Source organism: Lathamus discolor, chromosome 24 (assembly GCF_037157495.1).
Source record: "Lathamus discolor isolate bLatDis1 chromosome 24, bLatDis1.hap1, whole genome shotgun sequence".
Taxonomy (NCBI): Eukaryota; Metazoa; Chordata; class Aves; order Psittaciformes; family Psittacidae; genus Lathamus; species Lathamus discolor.
In genome coordinates this window covers 2223371-2235925 of record NC_088907.1, presented here as the reverse complement: position 1 = coordinate 2235925, position 12555 = coordinate 2223371, and the positions used below count along the sequence as shown (strand labels likewise).

The 12555-nt window shown below is 69.2% G+C and overlaps 2 protein-coding genes across 10 annotated transcripts; one reads left to right on the top strand and one right to left on the bottom strand.

The window, feature by feature from the left end:
* Positions 1–283: 283 nt before the first annotated feature.
* Positions 284–7022, bottom strand: ADAM15 (ADAM metallopeptidase domain 15). 9 transcript variants are annotated; one of them, XM_065660112.1, is made up of 25 exons: positions 6822–7022; positions 6118–6221; positions 5634–5710; positions 5411–5489; positions 5240–5316; positions 4984–5161; positions 4848–4910; positions 4706–4774; positions 4451–4620; positions 4293–4377; positions 4077–4225; positions 3819–3996; positions 3646–3738; positions 3369–3564; positions 3186–3294; positions 2908–3058; positions 2765–2842; positions 2576–2687; positions 2351–2489; positions 1932–1985; positions 1569–1674; positions 1100–1168; positions 873–944; positions 606–727; positions 284–397 (listed from the first exon to the last, which is right to left on the bottom strand). In XM_065660112.1, exons 1-25 carry the CDS (start codon positions 6904–6906, stop codon positions 355–357), a joined length of 2658 nt encoding a protein of 885 aa, XP_065516184.1. In that variant the 5' UTR covers positions 6907–7022; the 3' UTR covers positions 284–354. The 9 variants fall into 9 exon arrangements, 8 of the variants coding, with proteins under 8 accessions (XP_065516184.1, XP_065516185.1, XP_065516188.1 ...); XM_065660113.1 differs by having other exon boundaries at positions 2765–2830; XM_065660116.1 differs by lacking the exon at positions 873–944.
* Positions 7023–8220: 1198 nt separating this feature from the next.
* Positions 8221–12365, top strand: DCST2 (DC-STAMP domain containing 2). Its single transcript, XM_065659871.1, has 15 exons — positions 8221–8865; positions 8951–9121; positions 9419–9520; positions 9628–9822; positions 9930–9995; positions 10079–10292; positions 10378–10535; positions 10614–10778; positions 10893–11060; positions 11150–11250; positions 11325–11455; positions 11589–11704; positions 11779–11872; positions 11950–12189; positions 12266–12365. The coding sequence occupies exons 1-15, from the start codon at positions 8568–8570 to the stop codon at positions 12363–12365; spliced, it is 2319 nt and encodes a 772-aa protein (XP_065515943.1). The 5' UTR covers positions 8221–8567.
* Positions 12366–12555: the final 190 nt, after the last annotated feature.

The following is a 12555-nucleotide window of genomic DNA, read 5'->3' as shown; positions in this document are numbered from 1 at the left end:
CGGCTCCTTGCACACGCGTGTGCCCGCGTGTGAGGGGCGGGTGGCTCCTGCACGTGCCCGTGCACACGTGGCTTGTGGGGGGGGGGGGAAGCACCGTAGGGGGGGGTGCCGCACGTTGCCCGCCAGAGGGCGCACCACACTGCGGGGAGGGGGAACTTCCGAGGGGCGCCGCAGGGGCTGCCGGGAGTTGTAGTTTCACGGCCGGTACCGGGATTGGGCCGGTCTCGCCCCCCCCCAGCACCCTCCAGGGCTCCGGTGCGGCGGAGGCAGCGCGGAGGCAGCGCACGGGCAGCAAACGGCCCCTTTATTGGCGTCGATGGGGCAGGAGCGTGCGGCGAGGCCGCATCCCGCAGCTCACGCATCCTGCTGGGCACCCGCGGGCGGCGGGGGGGCCGGCCTGGGGAGAGACAGGGCGGTAACGGGGGGTGCCGGAGCCCCACAGACCCCCCCAGCCCCGAGAGCCCCACCCTGACCCACCGCGCTGCAGCCCCACCGGGCATCCCCCCATAGCCCCACTTAACCCGCACTTTGGCTTCATGGAACACCCAAATCCCCCCAGCCTCAGCACCCCACTCTGTCCCCCTGCAGACCCCCCCCGTGCTCACCTGGAGGGAATCACTGTGACATAGGGGTGACTGGGGAGTGTCTCGCTGTGGGGCAGTGACGGTTCTAGGGGGTCTGAGGGCAGCGGTCGCCGAGGTGGGGGAGGCTTGACCAGACCTGGGGGCTGCAGGGGAATTGGGGTGTCAAAGCTCCAGCATCGACCACCCCACCTCGATGGTCTCTCGGTGGGGGGGGGCACAAACCACTTCCCTTCCCTGGACAGGCACACGCCGTGGTGCCCCACACGCCGGTGCCACCACCACCGTTACCTGCGTGCCGGGCACCACGGGGTCTGCGGGCAGTGGGCGTGTGGGGGGGGGCGGCCTGTCCGAGGGGGGGGCCTGGGCAGAGAGAGCAGGACAGTGAGAGGGGGACAGCTCAGGGGTGGCGGCCAGGGGGGGCACCGGGAGCCACACTGGGGCTGGGGGTCCCCGAGAGCTGGTGCGCAGCCACGCATGCAGCAGTGCCCGGGACCCCCCCCCGGCCCGGGCATTACCTTGGGCGGAGGGTCCGGCGGGAGAGGCCGGGAGGGCGGATCGGGCCGCGCCGCACGGAGGGCAGCCGGCTGCAGAGAGAGGGAGAGGGCAGGCGCCATGCGGCCCCACAGCGGGGCAAGCCATGCAGCATGCGGAGACCCCCCTCCCACCGCCAAGCACAGACCCCCCCCCCCAGCCCCATGCCAACAGCCCCAGGGTGCCCAGTGCTGATCCCGGGTGAGTGCAGCCACGGCCAAGCATGGCACTGGCATCGGAGCAGCGTGGTCCAGGCTGTGCCAGGCTGCTCCTGTCCCAGGGTGCCGCAGGCTCAAACCACGCTGCCCTGGCACGGGGGATGCTCCAGGCTGGTACCCAGGGATGCCGCCTTGGCAACCACCAGACTGAGCCCCGGTACCCACAGCAACCGCAGCTGGTTACCACGGCGACAGCATCACCCTCGCAAGTATCCCCCACATCCCCATCCCTCACCTTGCTGCTGTGCATGACCTGCAGCTCTGTGGCCTGACGCCACTGCGGGGGCCGGGGACGCGCGGGGGGACCCTGGCTGCCCAACCGGGGCTCCGGCTGCGAGATCCTGTAGGGAAGAGGCAGGATCAGGCCCCGCCTGCTGTGGGTGGTTGGGGGGACCCCACACGGCAACCAAGCGACACCGACACCAGCAGAAGCCCAAGAGAAACGAACCCCTCGGCGCCGGAAGATGCGATACCCTGCACACCCCAGGGCTGCCCCACACCCCACGGGCACTGCCAGGGGAAGATCTCAGCACCGGAGGCCTTGCGAAGCAGGATGGCTCAGGGACAGCCCCACGCCAGGCTCCGGCAGTGACGTTACCCGCTCCAGCCGTCTGCGGCTTCTGGACCCAGGAATCGGACCCGGGTCTCAGCACTGTGGGGAGAAGATTGGGCGGCTCAGCCCGGGGCCAGGGGGACAGCGGGAGGGAGGAACCGCAGTGGCACGGGGCAGGGAGGAACCGCGGTGACACGGGGTGACGATGCATGAACTGGGTCTGCTACCTGCGCTGGGGGGATGCACATAGGAACACACATACAGAGAGCCCGTCGCCTGCTCGGGGACACACACGCATGCAGACCGCTCACTCAGCCGCCACGGGACACACACGTATGTGCAAAGGCACATGCAACGCGCCCCGCTTACCCTCCACACACGTGTGCATGCCTGCATGCAGGTAGGCGGCTCCAGCACCTGCCCCAGCACACGCATGCACACACGACGCCCGGGTACCCCATTACCTGTACTGGCAGGAGGTGCCTTTGCCGAGCTGGCAGAGGTGTTTGTGCAGCCCGGCCCGGCGCGCACAGCACAGCCCCAGCGCCAGGGCCAGCACCAGCAGCGCGCTCAGCAGCAGCGCCGTGGGCAGCGCGCTCCCCCCTGCAGAGAGCACCACGTCACCCCCGGCTCCGGCACCACAAAGCCCCATTCTCTGCGCCGCGGCGCCCGCCGGCCCCTGCCCTCACCTCGCTCCATGGCCACTGGGCCGCTGTCCTGGCTGCCCCCGGCACCGGGGCTCTCGCAGGTCGGGGGGGCCCAGCCCCGCTCACAGTGGCAGTGCCCGAGGTTGTTGCACACCTGAGTGGGGGGCACTGAGGGTCAGCCCCTGCCCTGGCCCCACATCCAGCACCCGATCCCCAGCCCCACGCGCTCACCCCGTGCCCGTGGCACTTGCTCGGGCACTGCTGGTCACCCAGCGCGGACACGTCCTGGCACCGGCGCTGGAGGCACATCTGGGGGGATGAGGCATCAGCACCCTTGAGGGCCCTGGTCCCGCTCCCGCTGCCCCGGTACTCACCTTGCCAGGGCCGCAGGCGGTGCCGGGCAGCACCATGGCTGCATCACTCACATCCTCACCCCCGGGCACCAGCGTCCCCTGGCAGGACCCTTCTGGTCTGTCCCGGCGGGTGCTGCTGCGCTGGCACTGCAGCATCCCACAGCCAGCGTCCCTGTGGAGATAGGGGGTTCATAGGGGCAGGGGATGGTGGAAAGCGGGATGGAGCTGGAGGAGCTTCAAGGTCCATGCAACCCAGCCCAGGCTGGGATTCCGTGACAGTGATGGGGGACAGCACTCACCGCTGGGCACAGGCAACATAGGAGCCGTTTGGGAGCTGCCCGCAGTGCCCACGTTCATCCCCTCTCATGTTCAGCGAGGCCATGCAGGAGCTGGAGACAGGGCTGGCACCTGCAGCGGGGGGGTCAGCACGCCCCAGCACCGCCACCAGGCCTGTGACCCCCCCCATCCCGACCCCACCGTACCCTTCCCCAGCAGCTGCTGGCACTGCCCCTCGTAGGTGGCACAGGCGCCGCCGAAGCAGACCCCGCGTGCCGCGGCACAGGGCTGCCCGTCCTGCAGGAAGGTGTCGGGTGGGCAGTGCGGTGAGGCCCCATCGCAGAACTCGGGCAGGTCGCACTCACCCAGCGGCTCCCGGCACTGGTGCCCGGCGCGGCGCAGCTGCAGGGGGGGGGAACACTCAGACAAGTGGGGGGGACCCCAAGAAACCCACAATGGGCAGCAGCGCCCGTCCCCACTCACCCGGCAGTCCTGGCAGCAGCCGTCCCCCGTGGCACACTCGGCACCAGGCATGAGCTGGCAGGTGCTGCTGTTGCAGCAGGGATCAGTGCATTCCTGCCGGCACAGGGGCTGTGGTGAGCCGGGGGCACAGCCGCGGCCATGGGGGACCCCAGCCCTCCCGGACCCCCCCGTACCACGCTGAGGCCGCAGTCGCAGCCCTCGCCCGGCTCCAGGAAGCGGTTCCCGCAGCGGGGGCTCCCGGCCAGGCGCCGCGGCTCGGGCACGTTGGAGAGGCACCAGCCCCGGCCCCGCCGCAGGCTCTGCTCTAGGTCCTGCTGGCTGCAGTTGCTGAAGCTCAAGCCGGGCGTCAGCCTGCGGAGCCGGAGAGGGGCCCGTGAGGTGGGGAGGGGGCTCGGGCCCGGTCCCCCCCACAGCCCCACTGCTGCCCTCACCCCGTGGGCAGGGCCATGATGCAGCCGCGGTCCTGCCGGAGGTCGCTGCAGGTGCAGGAGCGCCCGGCGCCGTCGTGGCGCAGGCCCAGGTTGTGCCCCAGTTGATGGGCGACAGTGGAGGCGACGACGAGGACGCTGACCGAGTGGTCCTGAGGGACGGGGGGGTCAGAGCGGGCTGGTGGCGGGTGGGGGACAGCAGAGGAGGGGGGCACTGACCATGCTGACACCGCCGGAGCGTGCCGGGGAGCACATGGAGGCTTGAGCCGACATCCCCACCGCGACGTCCTCAAAGCGGGTGCCCCTGTAGAGAGTGTGCAGGGGGTGGGGGGACTGCCCGTGCACCCCAGCCCCATCCCCATCCCGGCCCCACTCACGTCAGGAGCTGTGCGTTGTCATGGGGCAGCCGCGGCAGCAGCTCCTGGTGCCGCCAGCGCAGGAACCGCTCCAGCGTAGCACGGGCGCTGGTGCCCACCATGAACAAGTCGCCCTCGCTCCAGACTTCCACCGCCAGCAGGGCCACCCGCACCCTCAGTGGCTGGAAGAACTGGGGGGACAAGGAGGGTGTCAGGGACCCCCGGCACCGCCGCGGTGAGCGCTGGAGGGTGCCCGGTGCTGCAGCAGCCACTCACCGCATCCACCTGGTTGGCGATCTCCAGGGTCCGGGTGCGGACACGCTGCAGGCTGGGGTAATTCTGGAACTGAGGGTGCAGGGAGGGGTGTCAGGGGGGGCCGCTGTGGGAATGGGACTGCCCCACATTGCCCAGCGCTCACCGCGGTGTGATCCACCACCATCACCAGCTCCACGAACCGCTGCTCCGCTGCTGCCCGCTTGCCCTGTGGATGAGCTGGGTTAGGCTGGAGGGTGAAGGGATGCTCTGCAGAGGGGCAGGCTCTGTGGGTGACCTACCCTCTGTGGCCAGGGGGGTTCCGTTGTCTCCTCCTGGGGGGGGCCCAGGGGGTCCTGCCCGCAGGCCCGCGGTGCCAGCCGGGGCTCCGGCAGCCGATGCACGAGGTGCAGACCCACGGGGCCATTGGCCACTGGCTCCAGGCTGTAGCTCCTGGTGTCCGACAGCCGGAGGTGGCCGCTGGGGAGGGAATGGGAGAGGAGGCGTCAGCAGCACAGGGGGTTGCCGGGTGCAGGGGTGCCAGTGCCGGGGGCTCACCTGAGTCCGGTGCAGGCACAGAGGCTGGCCCAGGAGCCGGGGACACCCTGCACCGTCCCCTGGTAGCAGCAGTGCTCCTGCAGCAGAGAGCGGGGCTCAGGAGCCAGCCCCATCCTGGGGTCCCCCAGGGCACGGGGACACAGCCGGGGACACGGGGTGCCAGGGCCCTACCTGCTCGCTGGCCTCCTGCATCACCCGTGTGCCGTTGGGCAGGTAGTAGAGCAGTGCCCCGGTGCCCAGCACCAGCTCCCTGCCACAGACACACGTCACCCCCGCAGCAGGGCCCCCCCGCTCACCCCATGGTGAAAGCAGGGACCCTGTGGGGAAGGAATTGTTCCTCTTCTCCATTTACACTCCCGGACCCTCACCCCTCTCCTGCCATGCACCGACTCACCAGTTCTGCTCCAGCTCCAGCACCAGCCGCGTCCCCTCCAGCTCCAGCAGGACCCGCAGCCGGGCAGGGAACCCCCCCTGTCACAGGCACTGGTTACAGGAGGACCCCCCCAGGGGGGTCCCCCACCTCCATCCCCACCGGTGGCCCCGGCACGCGCCAGAGGGAGTGGGAGGGATCCCCTGCCTGCCCCCGGCCCCCGCCCCGCAGGAAGCGTCCCTCCCTCACGGGCTCATTGTCCAGGGAACGGGGAGGGGTGGATGGAGCCGGGCCCCCCCCCTCGCACCCCTCCCCGTTGCTTCCTGCCCGGTGCAGTGCGGCGGAAACGCCAGAGAGACTCCCAACGGCCGCGGGGCAGGACGGGCCCTTCCGCCGGGCATGGGCTGGGTGCCCCGACCCGCACCAGGACAGCACCGGGAGGGGGTTTGCTGGCAGCCCCCACCCCACCGTCACGAGCCCCTGCATGGGGGCGCGGGCAGGGGCTCACCCGGGTCACCTCCTCCAGGCTGAGCATCCGGTCACCCTGCAGGACCCCCGGGGTCACGTACCAGGAGCGCCCCGGTTCTGCGTGGTGCTGCCGAGAGCTGTCACCTGCATGAGGCCCAGAGCCTGGTCACGGCTTCACCTCCATCACAGCCCGGACCCCCATGGGCACCCATCTCATCCCAGCTCCCCGCGGCTCCCCAGCACAGCACGGGTCCTGGCACCAGGGCAGGGGCTTGGGCTGGGAGCAGGGACAGGGAATCCCGCGCTCATCCCAGCAGCCCCCCGGGTCCCCCCCGGCCGCACCATCCAGGGCACCGGCTCCAGCAGAGGTGACCCCCGTGGGCCCCCGCCTCGGGACGGGCTTCCCGGGGTCCCTGCCAGGCCTTGCGTCAGCCCCGGCACCGGGGCAGGGCGGCGCGGCCCAGGCTGACTCAGAGCCCCCCCTTCCGCCCCCCCCCCCTGCCGGGGCCCGGCGGTGCTGTAGGGGTGCGGGTCCCCCGCACACCCCTGTCCCCACGGCCCCGCAGCGCTGGGAGCGCCGCTCTCAAGGCGCAGCCGGACCAAAGCGCGCTCCCCGGCCCGGGGTCAGCCCCCCGCGGCTGCTGCCGGTCCCCGAGGATCCCCCCGCGATGCCGCTGAGGAGGCGAGGGCCGGACCCCCACGGGCTGGAGGACCCGGACCAAAGGGACCCCCGGCCCCGCTCACCTGCGCCGCTCCCATTGGCCCCGGTGCTGGAGGCGAGGAGGAGGAGGAAGCGAAGGAGCAGCAGCCGCGGCGCCCGCGCCCCCATCGCCGTCCCGCAGCCCGAGCGGGGCCCGGCGGCCCCGGGCCGGTACCTCCCGAGCTGACCGGCAGCAGCCGCTCCGGCCGCGCATGGCACCGCAGCCACCGGCCGCCGGCTCGGCCCGGCCCGGCCCGGGGGGAGGAACTTCCTGCGCTGCCCCCGCCCGGCCCCGCCCGCCGCTGCGCCGGAGACACCCCCGGGGGGAGCTGCGGGGCTCCGAGCTCTGCGGTGGAGGTGGAGACCCCCCCCATCCCGCACCTCCCAGATCCCACCTTCACCCTCATCCCGCAGAGACCCCGCTCCATCACCCCCAGCCCCCGCCTCCCCCAGCCCTTACATCCCACAGGACCCCTGCATTCAGCACCCCTCACCCAGAAGACACCCCCCACACACACCTTTGTCACCCTTCCAGCCCCTTTCCCCACTCCCCCCCCTTGGAGTCCCCAACCCACAGACACACCCCACAGACCCCAATTCACACCGTGCATGGGGGGTCACTTTACTGCTGCACCCCACGTCCTCCCAGGGGTGCAGGTGAGACCCGTTCCTGGGGGGTCACGAGCACCCTGCACACGGTGCAGCTCCAGCATTGGCAGCACCACCCCACCAGCGATGTCCCCTGGGATGGGGCTATGTGGGGCTCAGGATGAGCCACTGCCCCATGGGGCAACAGAGCTGGGATCAAAGGACCGTGAAGACATCCCGAAACTGTGGGTACCACACACCCCAAAATCTGCCCCCCAGCAGTGCCAAGGGGCTGCCACTCATCTTGGGGAAGTAGAAGGCAGCAGCAGTAGTGCTGAGGGCCCCAGTGGTGCTCCACAGGAGCTGCTCCATCAGGGACATGCCCATAACATTGATGGCCAAGTGGGGGGGCAGAGCCAGGACCCTCAGGCATGGCGCTGGCACAGGCTGTGGTGGACAGGGCAGGGGTCCCACACACCATCCACCCTTCACAATGTGGCAGAGGAAAGGCATGGGCAGGCAGAGGGCCCGATGCTGGCGCCCAAGAAGAACTTGCTGCAGCGGTGCTGGTCCGGCCGGCTCCAGAGGAACTGGCTGCACGGGGCCGGCAGCAGCGAGACCACCGCTCGCTGCAGGGCTGGGTGGGGAGGGAGGCGTCAGCCCGGCCCCCTCCCGGTGCCCACGGGCAGCCCTGGCCGGGAGTGGAGTGGAAGGGATCTCACTCGTGTTGGGTGGCTTCTGCCTCCTGCGTGCCTCTGCGCCCGCCCAGCGCTCTCTCCCAGGGGCCTCCCCTGGCTCCATGGCCCCTGTCCTGATGGCAGCAGGATGGCTGCCCTGGTACTGACAACAGAGAGGTGCTGCCCTGGTACTGACAACAGAGATGCTGCCCTGGTACCAGCAGCAGAGGGATGCTCCCCTGGTGCTGACAACAGGGATGCTACCCTGGTACCAACAACAGAGGGATGCTGCCTTGGTACTGACAACAGAGGGATGCTGCCCTGGCAACAACAGCAGGATGCTCTCCTAGAACTGACAAGGGCGGGATGCTCTTCTAGAACCGACAGCAGTGGAATGCTCGCCTGGCACTGACAACATTGAGGTGCTCCCCTGGAACCAGCTCACTGATCTGCTTGCTCAGTCTGCTGTATCCCTGAACCTGAACCCTGGGAGAGGACCAAGAGCCCGAGGGAACGCAGCCCAGCATGGGGCTGGTCTCGTGGCTGCGGCGGAGGGGCCAGAGCCCGGCACTGCAGCCCCAGCAGACACAGCAGCTGCAGGAGCCAAGCAGGGTGCGGGAAGTGGCCCGCAGCGCTTGTGGCTTTGTGCTTGGCATAGCCCTGGCCAGCCTCTACGGGGCTCTGGTGCTGCTGGCACAGGGCCACAACATCTGGTACTGCCTGATCACCACCATCAGCCTGGGCGCCCTGCTGGGGCTGGGCATGGCCTTCTCTGCCAAGGCGCGCGTCACGGTGCTGCTGTCACTGCCCCAGATCTTCACCCGTAAGCAGCCATCAGGAGCCACAGGGAGGGATGGGAAGGGGGGCGCTGGGTCCCGGCTGAGGCCCAGGACCACCCTGTCCTGCAGAGGAGGGGAAGATGCTGATGCTGCTGCTGGCGCTGACCATGGCCATGCAGGGCCCCTGCACCAACGTCCTGCACAACTTCTCCCGCGCCGCCGAGTCGCTGTCGTGTGGGGCCGAGCTCGCCCTCAATCAGACGGCTGAGAGGCTGCAGCGCGCCCAGGAGCCGCTGATCAGTGAGATGAGGGTCCAGGGGGATGCGGTGGGATGTGGGATGGGACTGGAACAGGCTGCCCAAAGAGGTGGTAAATGCCCCATCCCTGGCAGTGTTCAAGGCCAGATTGGACACAGGGGCTTGGAGCATCCTGCTCCAGTGGAAGGGGTCCCTGCCCGTGGCAGGGGTCGGGACTGGATGATCTCAAGGCCCCTTCTGACACAAACCATTCCATGGCTCTATGGCACAGTCACTTCCCGCAGCAGTATCTGGCCCTGGGCTGCCCCTCGGGGTGTGTTCAGGGGTCTCCTCTCCGCAGACTTTCTGTCCAAGATCAAGGAGATCGCACAGGAAGCCAAGGCAGTCAGTGACCGCGTCCGCAAGTTCTTTCGCTCCATTATGGATGCCGTCAACCACATCGGTGAGCGGGTTAGGGTCCCCCCCAGGGTCTCCCTTGGCTCCAGCACCCCCACCCTGCTCTCAGCCCCATCACCTGCCTGTCCCCCATCGCCCGCTCCCCTCCTGCAGCTCGAGCCCTGCGCAATGTGTGGCTGTGGTTAGCGAGCGTCGGCCGGGTGTGCAACAAGGAGCTGGGCTCACCCTACTACCGCTGCCTGAGAGTCTTTGAGGAGGCCAAGGACAACTGCGAGCGCGCCATCCCCTTCCTTTTCTTCCTCTGCTACATCATCACTGCCTTCAAGCCCCTCTGCGGGCTGGCCAACAGTGCGTGGGTCCCTACCCTTCTGTGGGGGGGTCAGCAGGGTGGCCCCGTGCCCACCGTGGGGGTCCCGCCCTGGCAGAGATGGCAGAGACCCCCCCCCTTGCTGCAGTTGCCCTCGTCTTCTGCATCATCCCGCAGTACATCCAGAACTTCATCCAGAGCAACGTTGCTGCCCGTGAGTAGAGCAGTGCGGGAGGGCTCCCTCTGCCCTGTCCCTGCTCTCACCCTGACCCCCAGCACCACTTGCCACCCCCACAGCCCTCAACGACGCTCTGGACCGTGTCCGCCGGGAGTTTGAGTTCAACATCTCGGCCATGCACGAGTTTGACATCAGCTTCAACGCCAGCAAGAGCCTGGGGGAGGTGGCCCTGGACATCATGGAGGGTGTGAGCCAGAGCCTGGAGCCCACCCGCCAGGTTCTGGGGCTCTTCCTGAACGTCTCCTTCCTTGCTATCCTCTACATGTACTTCAAGTGAGTGGGCCGGGGTCCTGCTCTGGTCCCCCGTGGGGACAGGGACCCAGCATGCCAGTGCCCAGCTCCCCCGCTGTGTCCCCAGGGCACTGCGGTACCGGCACCGGTACCTGCAGGACGAGACCTTCGATAACATCTACATCACGTGGCGCTTCAGGGAGCTGGACCAGCTGAGGGCAGAGCAGGGCAAACCCACGGTGCTGCCTCTGACAGCGCGGGAGTGTGGCCTCTACATCTCCCCAGGTCAGCCCCATGCCCGGCGGCAACCCCAGGCGAAACCCCTCTGCCCAGAGCCTGGCTTCACGCCGCTCTCGCACGCAGCTGGGCTGTGGCTGTCGCGGAAGGAGCATCGCCGGTACGGGCTGCAGCTCGTGGGGTTCCTGCGCCACGTCCTGCTGGGCTTCTGCGTCATCCTGGCTGACTACAGCCTCTTCTGGCTGCTCGACCTCATCCGGCACCAGCTGCAGGGGGAGATCGTTGCCAGGGGTGAGCAGCACCCACCGTGCCAGAGCAGCACCCTTGGGTGCTTTGCTGGCTGGGGACCAGGGCTTTGGGGCACTGGGTGCTCCATTGTCTGGGTCTGAGCCGTTGTCCCCCCAGCGCCGGCGGTGGTGGGTGTCAGCGTCAATGGGTCAGGCTACACCAGTGAGATCTACCGGGACTTGGTATCTGCCTTCGGTGTGCTGCAGCAGGGCAACATCTCGGTGGTGTCCCAGCGCTGCCTCATCCAGCCTGTGGAGCCCGACTACAGCACCTACGTCCTCATGGGTGACAGGGGGTGCTGCACCCACAGAGTGCTTGGGGGGAGGGGGGTACCAGAGGGATTGCCCCTGTGTGACTCATCCTGCTCCTGCCAGGAATCCTGTACGGCATCTGCCTCTTCATCTCCATCTTCGGCAACTACGTGGCACGGCTGCGGCGGCTGGTATGTGCCACCTATTACCCGAGCCGTGAGCAGGTGAGGAGCCCGCCCCCAGCTCCCCAGCACCCTGCCAGCAGCCGCCTGCCCTCACCCCGTCCCTGCCGTGCCAGGAGCGCACGGCGTTCCTGCACAGCACCATCCTGGCACAGCGGGCAGGGCTGGCACGAGCCCTGTTCCGAGCCGCCACGCTGCGCACGGCCGACGCCGGGAAAGGGAATCTGTTCCTCATCCTCACTGCCAAGTAAGCCCCCCCGGGAGATGCATCCATGGGCTTGGAGCCACCCTGGACACACAAGCACCTTGCTGGGCACTGCAGAAGGGCAGTGCTGGCCCCGGCAAGGGCAGAGCCGGCAGCGATGGTGCTCTGCCTGCAGGGTGCCCTGCTTTGCCCGCCTGGCTCGGCTCTTGGGCATCCAGCAGAAGCGCTGCCTGGCCTGCGGGGTGACGAAGCAGCCCGATTTCATCCCCTGCATCACAAACGGGTGCAAAGGTAGGACCCCCCCTAGATGGGGAACAGCTCCCCTCCAAGATCTCCCACTCCTCTCACAGCGCCGTTGTCCCCAGGGCTGTACTGCAGAGACTGCCACCAAACCCTGAACAACATCTGCACCATCTGCATGGGCCCCCTGACCTACCCGGACACTGAGGACAAGGAGATGTGAGCAGCGGGTGCAGGGATCCCGCAGAGCCCGGGGGCCGGGGCACTGCAGCTCACCCCTTGCCCCGTCCTTGCAGAGACTCCAGCGATGAGGAGACGGTGGGGCTGTGGCTGGGCGCCGTGCGGGCGCGGCGGGGCCAGGAGCAGGGGCGGCTGCTGCGCCAGCGCATCAGGGAGCTGGCGAGGGGCTTGGGGGGCTGCCGGCGGCTGCCCCCCCACCTGGCAGCGCGGCTGCGAGCCCAGCTGAAGGAGGAGGCGAGCGGGGAGAGCGACGGGGACAGCAGTGGGGTGGAAAGCGAGAGCAGCGCCGTGTCCAGGTGAGGGCTGGCGCTGCTGCCGGCACCCATCGGCTCCGGGGGTGCCGGTCCCCGACACCGCTCTCCCCTGCCCCAGCCTGGACTTTGGCTACCAGGACCGGCCTGAGAGCAGCGGCAGCGAACTGGAGGAGGTGGTGGCCCTGCGGCCGCCCCGCGGCGCGGACGGGGCTCGGTGACGCTCTAACGGTGCCACGCGGCGGCGAGGACGCGGAGCCAAGCCCCGGGACGTGGCTGGAGCCCCGGGAGCCGCCGGGGCTGGTCAATAAAGATCCCGGTTCTCGAGGCGTCCGGGGTCCTGAGCTACTGCCCGGCTCCCCACGGCCGTTCCGACCGCGTGGGGCCCCCTTCTCCACTCCCACAGAGCCG

Bases quoted from the DNA above. Each gene is read 5' to 3' on its own strand.
- ADAM15 (XM_065660112.1), bottom strand. From the start codon at position 6,906: ATGGGGGCGCGGGCGCCGCGGCTGCTGCTCCTTCGCTTCCTCCTCCTC. The intron at 4,226-4,292 runs GTCAGTGCCCCC...CCCGTCCCTCAG, and splicing joins GCTCCGGCGGTGTCAGCATG to GACCACTCGGTCAGCGTCCT. The intron at 3,059-3,185 runs GTGAGTGCTGTC...CTATCTCCACAG, and splicing joins TATGTTGCCTGTGCCCAGCG to GGACGCTGGCTGTGGGATGC.
- DCST2 (XM_065659871.1), top strand. From the start codon at position 8,568: ATGGGGCTGGTCTCGTGGCTGCGGCGGAGGGGCCAGAGCCCGGCACTG. The intron at 9,122-9,418 runs GTGAGATGAGGG...TCCTCTCCGCAG, and splicing joins CGCCCAGGAGCCGCTGATCA to ACTTTCTGTCCAAGATCAAG. The intron at 11,251-11,324 runs GTGAGGAGCCCG...CTGCCGTGCCAG, and splicing joins ATTACCCGAGCCGTGAGCAG to GAGCGCACGGCGTTCCTGCA.